This window comes from Xiphophorus hellerii, chromosome 23 (assembly GCF_003331165.1).
Source record: "Xiphophorus hellerii strain 12219 chromosome 23, Xiphophorus_hellerii-4.1, whole genome shotgun sequence".
Classification (NCBI taxonomy): Eukaryota; Metazoa; Chordata; class Actinopteri; order Cyprinodontiformes; family Poeciliidae; genus Xiphophorus; species Xiphophorus hellerii.
Window position 1 is genome coordinate 22,608,261 of NC_045694.1, and position 15,033 is coordinate 22,623,293.

Genomic DNA, 15,033 nt, shown 5'->3' on the forward strand with positions numbered 1-15,033 from the left:
GCCTGGCTGAGGGCAGAAAGCCTTTGTCTGATACGTCGGTTCTCCTCCAGCATCTTGGAGATGGTTCGGAGAACTGAGAGCTTGGCCTACCAATCAAAGTGGACACACAGAAGGGTCAAATGTTTTAACACTTTTAAATAAACCGAAAAGGTTGAACATGCATTCCACTTTATCGCAGTCAAACGGTGCAGTCAATTCAATTTCATCTCAAAGTTATTCATTTTATTAATCTTCTCAGAGTAGTTTTTACAACTATTCTACACATCATCATTTATGAAATTTAACTCAATTTATTTAGCTTTACATGAGTGATAAAGTACATCAGTGTAACGTTCATATTAGCTTGTTTTCTTTCTCAATCTAATTCCTGTTTACATTTACATTGTGTATTTTGTGGTGTGATTTACTGGCTGATGTTGCATTAATTGATGGATAGTTATCAACTGATACGCTTAATAAAGCCTACCTTCTCCTTTTCATTTGTAGGCTGGGTGCTCGATCCTTGGGTGAAAGAGAAGACATCTCCATCGACTAGAGCAGAGGAAGTGCTGGCACCTGATGACAAAACCCCCAGATTTCTTGTGAAATTTAAACAGTAAACATACAATATATTCAATACTTTTATGCTGGTTTTTCCAAAGGTAGGAGTTAATTTTTGTGTTGTACATCAAATTGCTATTTATTTAAGAGCTTTAAGCTGAGACTCCCACTCCACCCACAACTTTAAAAATATATATATTTTTTTTAAATCTACATTTTACCCCAATTTTTTAAAAATCCTCTTGACCATTACTTTAAGAGCACCTGTTGCTATGACTATTTCCAAAAAGCTAAGTTTTCAAACCCCGTTTCTATTCCCGAGAAACTAAGACTTCATTTTATTTTGTCACACACAGATAGCAGAAATGTTTTAGCTTTGAAAGTATGTTTTTCCATTTATTACAATGTTTCATTTTAGTAATGACTGGCTAAGCTAATGCTAGTTTTCCTGGTTTAGTTCTCTCAACTCCTCTCTAGCGCTGATGTTTGTCACCTAGCTAATACAAACTAGCTTGCCATTTTCAGAGAATATTAATATAACACTCCGTTTGTTTCTCTTGTTTTAGGGAAGGATTGTTTTTACTTGAGGACGACTTCAGCATCCATTTTGTCGAGGTTTTTGCATCCGTGGTGGCCTTTGGACTCGCAGCGCGGCTTTTCACATTTGGAAATTTGACTTTTAAAAGTGGCTTCTCTGCTTTTTCACGTTTCTTTTTATTCCGCTTCTTTCCGCGCTCATCGGTCTCGGGGGGAGTTGAGTTAACCAAGTGGTCCGATCCAAATTCGGTTCTTTGACTGGAGCTCAGCTGAGGCCCGAACCGGGGTACGTACTTCACAGGCGGCATCCTGCAAACGGGAACAAATGGGATTTTAAAAGGCGCGTTACCACCGGACACCAGCAGGTGGCACTGTCAACATGGAGGGAGACAAAAACGAAGAACAAAAAAAGAACTCTTTAAAGAACTGAATAATTTTCTTCCTCACAGCTGTTTTATTCATTCAACATCTCACATTACAAATACTTCAAATGTATGCATACAGTTACAAACAGTTGGCAGCAAATTAATTTACGACTTTAGGTCTTTTACTTCAATACTACAAACCAACTATAAAAACTGACGTCTGCATTGTAGCGAAAATTAATCAGGAAGAAAATATAAAAATTGGAACTTACATATAAAGGTGAAATGACTTAGTAAAAATCAAAATATCAGGTAAAAAAAAAAAAAAGTTAATAAATATAACCTTCCCAGCATTCAATTAAAAACTATTGAAATTTAGCAATCAAGCTACACTAAGACATAATCAATGTTTTGTTTTTTTCCATGTGAAAATGTGAAGCTTGTTACAGCAATTCAAACTGGATAGAGTATAACACTTCACCCCAAAATAAAAAGATAACAAAAGTTCAGATCAAAACGATGTTATACATTTGTTGAAAATATAGCAAATGCCAAATACATCATCAACCTTGTATATACAATGTTTTCAATCACAGTAGCATGGTAGTAGCAAAACAAGAAGCACAAAACTAATGTTTACAAAATAAATTTAGGTATAAATTATTATTTTTTTTTTATTTTCAACAAACACCAGCATGAATAGGAAAAAAAAAAAGTAAAAGACTGCATGATTTATATGATTGAATGACGTACACTGCGGAGAACTGTTTCTGGAAAGAAGTATTGCACGTAATGGCTCAAAGTTAACTTGCAACATTAAATAACATTCAGGTTATGTCCCAAAGCATGCCACATCACAAAGGAGGAGGAGGGGGTCAGGGGGGAGTCAAGTGATCATGTCTCCTCACCTATGTCCTACTGAGTGTCCAATACATTACAAAAAACACATCCAAAGTGTTGTTACGGTTTATATTGCATAAACATGTCTGTGTAAAGGAAGGCAGACTCGATCGTGTAGAGAGACGCTACAAGAGAGGCAATCTCAACGAGATAAGGAACAGATTTCTTTTTTTTTCTTAAAAAAAAAGGAAAAAAAAGGAGAACTAGTGCATTACGTTAGGTCCTGCATTATGACTAGCCGTGTTATCTCTTATGCATGCCGAGAATACGTAGGACTAACAGGCAGTTTCAGAAAGAAGATCTAAAGATTGAAAACAGATGATATCCACTCTGGTGGCAAAAGGGAAGATTTTACATTGTTGAAAGCCAAACATTTAGTTTTATGAGACTCTTATCGACTACACCAAGGAGAAAAAATATCAGATTATACTCAATACTATCAAAATCAGTTTAGAAAGGTCTTGCCATGCCTTAGGATCCTGTAATAATATTTATTAGGAGAGAGAACTGTATACGACAGGCTTCTGAAAAGCCTCATTTTTTCTGTTTACTTTTTTTTTTTCCTTTTATCTACAGAATTACACCAATGCAACAAACAATTTTCAGATTTACCAGCACTTAAATATATAAAAGCTAATTGAAAAATTATATTAATCACTTTCTTTAAATGAAATTTACCATAAATGCAGATCTCTTAGTAACAAAGGTACAAAATTATTTTTCCACAAAGTGAAAAAAATGAGGTATTGCAAAAGGAGTTCTCCCATTTGTGAAAAATGTGCCTAAAATGACAATTGAAAAAAATATTTAGAAAAAGTAGTGCATAATAAATGTATATATGTTCATGACAAAATAATCAGCTATAAAACACTGTACAAAAATCAGCAGGCCATGTATAAAATAATATCTTTATCTCTGTGACAGCAAATTCAAGCTACTACCATAATCCAACCACAACACTTGTGATAGAGAGCTCCAGTCACGGTAGAGCGTGCAGTGGTACACCATGAGGACAGCTCAGGGAGACTGGACTGTGCATTCCCATTAGTTAGTACTACATTAGCATGTTAGCTTCCAGTGCTAAGATCCCTGACGATATAAAGTGAATAAATACTACTGCCAATACCTGAGCCCTGAGGGCCATGTCTTTATCAGCTGAAAACTACAAACTGAAACCCCAGCCTTGCCTCCGTTAACCAACAAGAGGACCACCTCAACATAAACCCCCAGATCAATGACTGTTTGGACTACAGATTTAGGCCATTCTTTGGTTTGCTCTCTCTGGTTCTAAGTGTTAACTTTTAAACCAAGACCTAAAAGTTTATGCCAACAATCTTAAACGTGTGCCAAACTCGAGGGAGGATTTTTGTCTTGCGACGTTTTTTTTGTTTGTTTTTTTTTTTTTTAAACCGTGACCAGAGGCTATTCACTAATCTTGGAAAAAGTAAATCGATCCATCCGAAACAAGAGTTCCAACCATTTGCACTCAACCTTTGGTAAATGGTACAGTTGTTCTTAAATCCTGCAAGCACAAAGTAAGGAAAAATGCACCTTTTCATAAACTCAACTTCCACAGTTTGTGTACCGAATCAGGCGTGATCAAACCTCAGTTAAATCTTATGTTACTTTCAACAACAAATGTAAGCAGCTTTGCCAACTAACACGAAAACAAAAAGTACACTCAGGTAGAAAAGAAAAGAAAAAACATCTAAATTCAAATCTAATGCATCCATATGCTCATGCACACTTAATGTCAAAACATAAATGGGATTCGACTCTTTTCTGTTAACTTCTTTTAGACGGCCAAATTTAAAAAAATAAGAAAAAAAATAAATTAGTTTATTTTTTTTTAACTTAAAAGAAAAGTGCATTTATTTTTCATACTACAGCCTATACCCCTTCCCTAGTTTCTCTCACTCCCTCCCCTGATCATGCGTTGCTCCCTCCCTCTAGCCTTAGTTCCAGCGGAAGGAGATGTGTCGCGGTCGGTCCCCTCCTTCCTTCACCAGCGGCTTGTGGAACTCGCGTCCGGCCCGGGAGTGGATGGCTGCCCAGCAGTACTCGCAGTAGTACTGCAGGCAGGTCACGTTGGCGCAGAAGAAAGGAGCGAACTTCCCCCCGCAGCGCGTGCCCTGGCACTCGTCGCACAGCTGGTCATCCAGGACATATGGCTTCACTTCCACCTGAGGGGAGAGGAGAACTGTCAAGATGGCGACCCAAACTGCAGGATGAAGAAAAGGCAGATTCAGATCATTTTTCTTTTTATGGATAAGCACGAGACGGATAAACTGACCCGTTTATCAATCTCCCCGTGTTGCAGTTGAACAAATCGGGCACTGATGGCTGCAATGTAGCTCTGCTGATTGGAGAAGGCCACTCTCCCTGCACCTTTGGGATACTTCAGCTCAGGATCCGTGTCGATCCCAGCGTAGCACACCCCCCCATACAGACGATCCATGATCATAGCGAGCTCAACTGGAAAGAACAAAAAAATACACATTATTAAAACGCCTTTCACTTAGGCCTACTAAACTTTGCTCATTCACCTGCACGTAGGGGGCGAGGTACACCTCCTACGAAGATAGTCTTCCTTGGGTCCAACGGCTGAGAGCCGTCCATTACAAAGTCACTGTCGTTAAGGTTCCAAGGTCGAATCTGGACCTACAAAAAGCAAATAAAGCTCCATGTAAATACAATTAAAATATCAAAAAGGCAATTATTCAAATTTCCTTACACAGTGACATACTTCAAGTGGACATTTCTGCTAATTTTGATGATTAAGGGCAACAGATGTTTATGAGCCAAAATAAAAAGTTACTGAAAGTTTACAGATTGCACAACACTAAGTACAATAAGAAAAAAAAGAGGACTTTTAATACAGAAGTCTTATTTTTAGCTCTACATAATCACTGGAAAGACAGCTGACATGTCAAGGAGAGAGTCACTGAGAGCCTTCAGTGTTAGGGTGAGCCACAGACGGTCACTGCTCTGGAAACTGTACTCAAGCATATTTATGGAAAATTCAGTAACTGGGTGAAAAACAAAAAATGGTTATGGAAAAATATGCAAAATATATATAAAAAAAATACAATAAAAATATATATTAAAAAGATACAATTAAAAAAACTGGACAGACATATACAATACCGTACATGGATATTATTTAGTTGGTCGAGGTTAAATTCTAGCAGAAAACCAGAAAGTCCAGATGCATTCCAAAAATGGGTTTTGAGTCCAGTCTAGGAGTTTATATCTATCCATCAGGAGTTAAAAAAAAAAAAAAAGCAAAACACTCACAGGCTTGTCTTTGATGGTGGGACTGGAGACACACAGGTACAGTTTCCCATCCTCCTGAATACAGGCGTCAATCAGTGCCTGCACAGAGCTTTCATCTTGAAACAGCAGGAATGCATATCCTGGAAGGAGTTGTACAGCCAGAATCAGGAGCGTGATTTAACTGAACAGATCAAAAAAAATAAAATAAATCAAGGAAGTGAGGCACACTTAACTCACCTTTTGGTGGAAAATAAGACTTGCTCTCTGCCTTGTGGGGCCAATCAACAAAGAGATGACCAAATCGGCGGAAACTGGCAGTGATTTCATCTGGGAAAACGGAACTCATAGTCAGGTAATCTCCAGCACAACTACCTCTTCCTAACTAATAAAATGTACTTGCGTATTTAAAAACGTTTTTACCTTCGTCTATGTCCGGAGGGAGGCCTCCAACAAACACTTTGCGGGAGTAGCGTTCCACACGTTCACCATTGAGGTGTGGAAAGCAGTGGGCAGAGCCGAGGCCAGCGAGCCCCTGGTCACCGGACTCGTCCTCTCCAAAGGAGCGCTCGTCCTCCATGGGGAACAGAGACGAGTGGCCTGACAGAGAAAATCACTTGGATGAAAATGCTGACTTGACACAACTGATGTTAAACAGAAATCAAAACCATTTCAACAACAAGAAACGGAAATAAAGGGCAAGGTTTTGGTTGAATGAAAAATAATGAAATATCAAGGAACCAGCAGAAGAAAGCAGAGAAAACGGGTTTTAACCCGTTGCTTTTTATTTCAGATTATTCATCTTTTTGATTGGGTAAAAGTGAGTATCAGAACTGATCATTTAGTTCTTATGAAACTGGTTGAATTCTTGGTAAGGTAAGAAATCTGTAAAGCCAAACAGAAAGGCTCCCTGGCATTATTTTGAGGAGAGGACAATGAAAATTAAGATTTGGTAGACAAACAAGAGGCTAAAAACAACAACAACAAAAAAAAAAAAAACAGGGGGCAACAATTTATCAGGGAGAACAAGACACATTCATTAGCTTTACCTCGTCTTCTGCCATAACTTCTTGCTGCATGTAAAACACAAAACACTCTTGAAATAAGTTTTAAGACACTAAAAAAAGAAGTTTGTTTAAAAAAAAAAAAAAAAGACACTACTAGGGCTTGAAATGTATTGATCAGCAGCTAAAATTTCTTTTAAAGCAACAACCAATCGGAATTTACAGAATTTTGTGCATGTTTTCCCTAAATAAGCTTAATTTACAGTAGTTTTAGTTTTCTTTTAAACTCAGAGGGGCAATCAACATTTTTTAAAATCATGTAATAAGACTGGACTGTTTGTTCAACTCTGCCAGAAAACGTGATAAGGTTATTGATTAAATTATAACACACTGTTTTGTTGTTTTTTAAGTTGTTCTCTTCTTTAGTCTAGCATGGGTTTAGGTTAAAAATGGCTGTGCCACATCCATTTTCTATTCCTATTTTATTTATTTTTTTCAGTTTACAAATTAAAATGACATTACTAAAGATGCAGAAATCAACATGAAAATTCAAAAATTAAAGTCAAGATTTTTGTTTGCATGTGGCAGACACCAATTTCAAGCCCCAGCTTGGCTTTAGTACTACATATCATGTTGCATACCATTCAAAGGTAGAGGCACATCTCCACCCTGATGCGGGAAAGTGTAGCGTCCTAAAAGACAAAAGGAAAAAAAAAGTAAATATATATCTTGAGACCTCAGAAAATATTGCGCAAGGACTTGAATGTTTTGGAAAAAGCTACCCAAAACAGTGGTTACAGATAGTATTTTCGAATCGGTAATGTGCTGCAAAGGCAAAACATCTGAACTGTTTGAAAAGAGTAAGAAATATTACGACATTGTGTCCTTATTACGGCAATAAAAATGTGATTCAAATTTACACAATAAAAAAAAACTCCCAAAATGTTTGAATCAAAGTTTAGTGTAATTAAATGTTGAGGGGGAAAAAACAAGTTGCTTGGAAAAATAAAAAATAAAAAAAAGAAAGGATTTTTGAAAAAAGTAAATGCTGACCAGAATCCTCTGAAGCGTTACTTGTAAAACTGAGCCTAATCTGCAAAATACACTGAATCAGAATGTATATCCACTGCAGTATGAAAGATGCTTAGATGCAATATTTGGTAAGATATTAAATATTATGCTCTAAATAATATCTTCACTCTGTTCTCTCATGTTCCTTGATATCCACATCGGATGTAAAATGTTGAAAACACTGATGAAAGTGTTCCATCTTCCAATATAACCACAATCGATATTGTCCCTGCAACATTCAGCAATAATTGAAATATATTTCACCCAACCAATAATGTGCTGTAAAGACAACTGAACTGAAACCCCTTCTAATATTGTGCTACTAATTTAAATCTGATTTTAACACAAGGATTAGTTGTAAATATCAATATTCTTAATAGTTCATAAAAACAGGAGACAAATTTGATCATTATGCATCAGGAACAAGTTACAGTCGAGTTATGCTGTATTCGCAAAACGCGCTAAATAACTTGGATAATCACCGATAGTGAGAGACTAATGCTGTATTATTTTGGCATTTTGGACATTAAAATGCTGTAGCAGTGTTTTCAAGGTTGCACTGTACTGTGTGTAAAAGATTTATTGAGATAAAGTGCTGGAAGTGCAATAAATGTTTTTTTATTGCAGCTATCACTAAGTTTTATGTGAGGGAGCCACATTGGATTCATCCCCTTCCCACTTGGAATGATGGCATCATGCAACACTTTTAGTTTTTATTCAAAAATAAATAAATAAATAAATAAATAAAAGAAAAAGCCCAAGCCCTGTTCTACTACTGTGTAATAATCCGTGTAGCCATTATTGCTGCTTGACATCAGAAAAACAAGCTAGACATGTTGTTTGTGAATTTTACAACAATGACATGACTTGGAATAAATAGTTTTAAAGTCTGTTTAGGGCGTTGTTACAAATTTATAATCAAGATTAATAATAAATTAATTGCATGGCAATAATATTCAATATTTTCGAAGTACATTTTGTACAGCACACAACGTTAAAGAAACGTTCTCTTTGACTATTCAAATACCGTATAAGACTCGTATTGTTACAATCTAGATTTAGTTTAAGTTAGGAATCAAACTAAAACTCAAAAAGAACTTTTATCTAACTGCAGTTAGCAAACGCAAATGAAAATATGAAATCCAAACAACTGCCACTTATTTTATTTTCATGTCCAATCCTCAACCTCAGTCTAAAGCCAGCTGCGAGGAAAACAATTGCTGGTGTGGGAACCAACCTTTTAAGGAATCCTGTTCAGCCCTCATAATGTCAATCAGGGAGTTCTCCAGAGAGTGCATGTTGAACCCATCAAAAGACCGTGTCCTATCCTGCTGGAAGAGAAAACTACAACATTTAAACTTGCCGCTTCCCACTTCAGATACAGCAGCTCACAAAAGCTGGCATGGCAAACTACAAAAACCCATCAGTGACAATTCCTGTGACAGTACAGTGAAAGTGGAAAAAAGGGAATCTATCCATTGTTTCTTGTAATACCACATTGAAAGATATCCCACTCGAGAAGGTGAATAAAAACCCTAAAACTCATCCAGTATGTAAAACAAACCATGCAAGACTCGCACCACCGAGTATATGAGAGAGCTGAGGGCACACAAAGCAGCAGAGGAGCACAAGACTTCTTAAATCAGGACAAGAGGAAGCACATGTGATCAGACCAGATGATAAGACTGCTCTCATTTAACCAAATGATCTAGATAAGAACCTAAGCACACACTCAACAAGTTTCTATTCATTCAATTAGATGGCTTAGCTATCACGTATCCTGTTTTGCTAAAAAGGCCCGTTTGTTGCATTCGACACAGACTAGCATGCTAAACAGGATTAACATTTGTCGCTGAAAACCACACAAGACATATGCACAGTATACATAAGAATTACTGACTCCCAGTTCCTTTAAAACCCTTTCTTAACACACTTGATGCACAGTAACCCATCTCTCTGCCAACCTGGATAGAATAGACGCTGTCGTTGCGGTTCATGCTGTCCTCAACCCAGCCCTTGTGGTTGATGCCAGAGGTATTTCTGGGGAACTTCTGCGAGGGAATCTGCAAAATAGATTACCAGATCTGTTATTTTTCTTAATGGTGGTAAATATCTGAGAAGGTTCACGAATCTGATCTCAGTAATCATCTACCTGATTGTTGGGGAAGGATTTCTTCAAAGGGGAGTAGGAGTTTAGGCTAGTAACCCCTCCCCCGACACCCCGACGGTACTCTCGAACCCCTTGTGTGCCTCCCCAGCCACTGTAGCCACCTGGACTCCAGGAGGTGGACGTTGGAGTGGACAGACTCTGGTAACTTCCCCAAGGAGACGGGGGTTTGTTTTGAGCAGGAGCAAGATGGGACAGCTGGGGGAATGGTCCAGCACGATGGGGGTGCGGCGGGAAGGAAGGCTGGGGTTGATGAGGACTAGCTGGGGAGCGGCGGTGCTGCGGAACCCCTTGACCATGAGAATGGGGTGTAGGAGGGTGGTGCTGGGTGACTGGTCCAATCTGTGGTGAGAAACTACCTCCTACGCCAAAGCCAGGCCCGGCGTGGTGAGAGAAGTTCTGGAAAAGTAGAGGTGGGCCGTTTGTGTTGGAGCCAGCAGGACCGAAGAACGCGCCAACATCTTCCCCGACAACAGGAGACTGGTTGGATGGAACAGCAGGGGACCAGTTGTTAAAGCTGGTCAGCGAAGATGGGGAAGAGGTGGACTGTGTACAGCTTGTCGCCATTCCCAGGTTGTCCTGGTAGTCGAAGCTGCTCAACACCGGAGACTCGATTCTTAACTTCTCTTTTCCGACGCTGCATTCCAGGGAACCCTTCTCCAAGGAGCCATCTTCAGGATGGGCCCCCTCAAGTTCCGTTAGGCCTCCTCCGACCTCCTGCTGGCCTGGAGACAGAGTCTGAGGCTGGGTCTGAACTTGGGACTTCTCCTGCATATCTTGGAGGTCCAGGGCTTTGGACTTGTCCGACTCCAGGATCTCATCTTGCATGTTACCGTGCTGGGCTACGGTAGGGAAGAGCCAAGCACTGCCCCCATTGGTGGAGCAGGCGTTGTTTACAAAGGAAGGAGGGCTGGGGGGGTTGGGGGAGTGCTGAAGGTGTTGTGGCTGGAGGTGAGGAGGGATCCTAACAGGGAAAGCAGATTTGTTACCACTGCCGTTCTTCACCAGAACTCCAAAGCCGTAGTCCCCCATTTAGGACGCCCTGCAGGTTTTCAGCTTTCACAGTCTTCTGTATCCTAAAACGTGGGTAGAGAACAGGCAGACAGAGGCCGGATTACATGATCATGTTCATTTGATCACTGTTAAAGATAATAATAATAAATAAATAACCACACCAGACGCAGAGAATGTGTCTTTGCTGCAGTCTGCCTGGTCTTGTGATGCAATCAATGAGATTAAATCATTGACTGGCCAGGCCAGGCCATGGGAGGCCTGGATGAAATATAACACTATGGCAGGCAGGCTCGGAAAACACCCAGCCTCACCAACTCAGGCTGCTGGACGCCTGCTCTGCTCAGGCTGACGTTTCCAAAGGTCGTCAGGCAGCTAGCAGCAAAGCTAACAGCTGCTCATGCGCCCTTTTAATCACGCAGAGTCCATTTTAAACCCCACTCAGGCGAACAGCACGTACACCCACCGTCTAACGTCCCTTTTACCGCGATGACCTCTTCAAAAAAACAACCGTTTAAATACAGGGGAAAGTGTTGCTGACGTCTCCAGGGTAGTTCCCTTCACCAAGCCGCTAAGCTAGGATAATGGTCGATAACCCAGCAGACGTCGCAGCGTATTTGCAAACCAGCCAGAAGGCAATAAACGACCTCAGCCGCTTTAACGTCTTTCGAAATTTCGCCAGCGTACACGACAAGCCTTATCAGTGGCAAGTTTAGAAACGGTGCGTGGCTCTTTAAACGACCTCGTCTGTTTCGTGTCCTGTACGCTCAATGTCACACACACTTACCAATCCTTGTCATCATTTTTTTTTTTTTTTTTTTTTTACATATCAAAAGTAACGCAGCGAGGCCTTTAACCGCAGCTCCATCGAATCAACAGCCTGGTAAGAAATTGAATTATTTCAGATATAGCTACCTTCAGTTCGCCGTCATGACCTTATCGTTAAGATGTTGCCATATTTTTTAGCGTTTTCCCTTTTTCTGGGTTTCCTAAGCAGCCGGTGTAAATGGGTCTTCTCTCTCTCTCTTCTAGATGACAGCTGGGCCAGTGGGGAGACACTTCCGTCTCCATTCCCCGCCTCCAGCTGCCTTCGCCAGCCACTCTGTGAAAGGATTTCCTCCACATCGCCCCGCCCACATTATCTGTAATCTGCCCTCTGATAGGATAATTGCTGTCAGCACACGCCCACATCACATATTGTCAATGAATGGCAGTTCCATCTTTTTCCAAATAAGGAGGGCTTGAAATCAATAGCAGTTGTAGGAAAGGTAGATTAATGAAGATTAAAAATACCGTATATGTGTATGTGTGTGTGTTTCTGTTTCCCGTGGGGTGTGGAGTGGGCTTTCAAAGCAGCTTTTTGAACTTTTTGTAACATTCATAACTTTGTGGTCATTCAAGAATATAAAATTGTAATTTCTTAAAGAAACAGGTCTCTGCCTTCAGTGCTTTGAAAAAGTATACAAAAGTATTCACACATCTTTAACCCGTTATTCACAATATTATCAGACTAAATGGAGAACATCAGTGAACAGCAAATTTTAGGTGTCCACTCTAACATGAATTTGTCTTAATCTAAACAATTTTATTGTAGCTCTAGCTAGTTGTTAAGACCTGCCACAAGGTGAATCATCTGTAAGATCTGCCACAACGTGAATCATCTGAGCCCGTCTAAAGTCTTTTACACCGTCTAACAGGTTTTCTTCCAAGATTGGCTTGTTTTTAGCTCCATTCATCTTTCTATCAACTCTCACCAGTTTTCCTGTCCCTGGTTAAGACAAGCATATACTCAGTATAATGTTTCAACATGAAAATGATGTGCCATGTTAGTTTTTTTTTGCCACGAAAGGCTTTGGGTGTAGACCAAACTGTTAAATTTCTACCAGTTTTGACCAAAGTTACCCAAGTAACTCTTGGGAGACAGAAAGCTTAAAGAAAAGAAGGAAATGAGTTATGAATTTCAATATCCTCGCAGTCAATAGATTTCAAAACCACGGTGTAGTATTTGCAAATGCAAATGAGATGATTTGGGTAAACAAATGGTTTGTCCTCCACTTCAATCTGGATTGTATCTCCATGTCATGACCTAAGATTGATAGATATTTATTATAGAAAAATCTATACACATACATTAAAATGATACCTGCTTTTCAAAAAGCACGTAAGAAACACAGAGAGTGAGGAGAAATTGCTTGGTTTCACCTCTGTCGTCTTTGTGGCATTGTGAGTCCCCCTGGGCAGACCCACCCTTCATTTGTATCCTGGAGCAGCAGTGGCAGGCACCAGCCCATCCCACTCTCTGCAGGGCCTGTTGGGTTGGTTTAACAACACAACGATGTGTCTTCAGCGTCTGGTTTCCCTTAGCATTACCAAACAGCCAGTCCAGGTGTTGCAGGTTTAATAGTCTGACCTTCCAAGTGAGAAAGAGAAAGCATTGGCATGGGGGTTTGAAGGTGTGTGCATCTGCATGCCAAAAGCCTTTTGAGCTGGGTCAGCATAATTTGTCTGTAAAAGCAACAAACGTTATTCCCCTGAGAAGGCAGGGCGAGTCTTTATGCAGCAAAATGCTTAAAGGACATCCAGTATTATATAAATATGTTTTGAAGGCCCAACAGCAGACAAAAGTGCAGAGCATGCATTCGCTCCCAAATGGATCCTAAATGATTCATCTGTGTAACTTAGGCACCCAGTCATTAATTCATTAGATAGCTGGGGAGGACAGGACAGACGTCCACAGAGTGCCTGGGGCCAGCTGTCTCAGGTTTCTCTGCTCTGACACACAGCCTCCTCTTTGTGGTCCAGCCCCCTCTCTGCTAATTTCACCATATCGGTGAAAAAAAGCTGTGTCACTGTCTTCCAAGTGTGAGCTGGGAGACAGTGACTTCTAACTGAAGCTGACTTTGCTTAGAGTCAGCCGCCTTTTGCTTTGGCCACGAGGTCATCCATCTCAGACTCAAGTGTTGTTGTAAGTAGCAGAGAGTGACGCAGCATAATTTTCCCTCATACACACTCTGTGGTCTAGACAGTGTGTGTGCTGCACCACACTGTGGCCTTGATGTTTTTTTTCTTTTGTTTGCTTTCTCACTAAAATACACACACAGAACGTACTCCAGCTTTCAAACTTTTCATATCCGCTTTTCCCCTTTTTGCCATGTTACTACCTCAACAGTCAGGGTATTTCACTGGGATTTTATGTGATAGACTGAAAGGTCAGTCAAAATTGGACGGGCAGCATCTGTAAACAATGCTATTTAAGACCTGCCATAGATTTTTGATTGGATTTTGGACTTTACTTTGACTCAGTCTTTTGCAGCCTCTGACGGGTTCACTTCCGTAACAGAACTGCATTTAGCTTCATCCATCTTTCCATCAGCTCTGATCAGCTGTGTTCAGGGTGATGTGCAGTGGTAGTTGTCCTTCACTTTTTTTGCCATGAAGATCCAAGGTCAGACGTCTCATCTGACCTTCTTTCACGTGTTTGCTGTGTCCCTTACACGGCTTGTAGTTAACAGCCAGCAGGACTTTTATTATGGCTACTCTTTGAAGAAAAAGACACATTTTGTGTCGTGCACAACTAACGGCATCAACACATTCTTCCACCTGAGGTGTGAATCTCAACAGCACCTCCAGAGTTACCATGGGCCTCATGATAGCCATGGGTTTGTAGTTGTGCCATTTTCTTTTGTATTTTAGATGGTTGATTGAACAGTTCTCAGTTCTCTTAATTGTTTTAAGCTGAAGCCCAACCCTGCTTTAAACAACTTAACCGTTTTATCCCTTACCCATCTGGTACGTTACTAATTTTTCCTCTAATATTCTCAAGCAAAACCTCTGAGGCCTTTACTGAACACTTTTGTTTATACCGACTGATTATGCACCGATTTACCAATTAGGGGACTTCTGGTTTCACTGAAGTTCATTTAGGGGTGTCAGGGTAAAAAGGCTGACTTAAATTCATCTAGTTTTGATCTGAAAACCATGATTTTTCTTTCACTTAATTATACACAACTTTCTGTTTGCACATGAAAAACTATTATTAAAGTTTGTGGTTGTATGGTGACAAAGTTCGAGGAAAACATACATTTTTTGAAAGGTATTGCATTTCCTACCATGATATCCCAGTGCTTTAAAACTTGTGTATCTTTCAAATTTGTCCTGTTGGTCA

The 15,033-nt window shown here is 40.0% G+C and overlaps 1 protein-coding gene and 1 long non-coding RNA gene across 5 annotated transcripts; one reads left to right on the top strand and one right to left on the bottom strand.

The window, feature by feature from the left end:
- Positions 1 to 1,508: 1,508 nt before the first annotated feature.
- LOC116714408 (cytoplasmic polyadenylation element-binding protein 4-like) lies at positions 1,509 to 11,913 on the bottom strand. 4 transcript variants are annotated; one of them, XM_032554972.1, is made up of 12 exons: positions 11,784 to 11,913; positions 9,843 to 10,933; positions 9,655 to 9,753; positions 8,928 to 9,018; positions 7,261 to 7,311; positions 6,665 to 6,688; positions 6,039 to 6,215; positions 5,856 to 5,945; positions 5,640 to 5,758; positions 4,889 to 5,003; positions 4,636 to 4,817; positions 1,509 to 4,525 (listed from the first exon to the last, which is right to left on the bottom strand). In XM_032554972.1, exons 2-12 carry the CDS (start codon positions 10,887 to 10,889, stop codon positions 4,298 to 4,300), a joined length of 2,223 nt encoding a protein of 740 aa, XP_032410863.1. In that variant the 5' UTR covers positions 10,890 to 10,933; positions 11,784 to 11,913; the 3' UTR covers positions 1,509 to 4,297. The 4 variants fall into 4 exon arrangements, with proteins under 4 accessions (XP_032410863.1, XP_032410862.1, XP_032410865.1 ...); XM_032554971.1 differs by having other exon boundaries at positions 8,928 to 9,021; positions 11,784 to 11,912; XM_032554974.1 differs by lacking the exon at positions 6,665 to 6,688 and having other exon boundaries at positions 11,784 to 11,912.
- Positions 10,943 to 12,297, top strand: LOC116714409 (uncharacterized). The gene is made up of 3 exons (XR_004338051.1): positions 10,943 to 11,589; positions 11,705 to 11,751; positions 11,901 to 12,297. It is a non-coding gene; the product is annotated as an uncharacterized LOC116714409 (long non-coding RNA).
- Positions 12,298 to 15,033: the final 2,736 nt, after the last annotated feature.

Excerpts from the sequence above, each read along its gene's own strand:
- LOC116714408 (XM_032554971.1), bottom strand. The coding sequence starts at position 10,889 with ATGGGGGACTACGGCTTTGGAGTTCTGGTGAAGAACGGCAGTGGTAAC. Across the intron at positions 9,022-9,654 it reads ACAGCGTCTATTCTATCCAG|CAGGATAGGACACGGTCTTT; the intron begins GTTGGCAGAGAG and ends TTTCTCTTCCAG. Across the intron at positions 5,004-5,639 it reads CCACCATCAAAGACAAGCCT|GTCCAGATTCGACCTTGGAA; the intron begins GTGAGTGTTTTG and ends TGCTTTTTGTAG.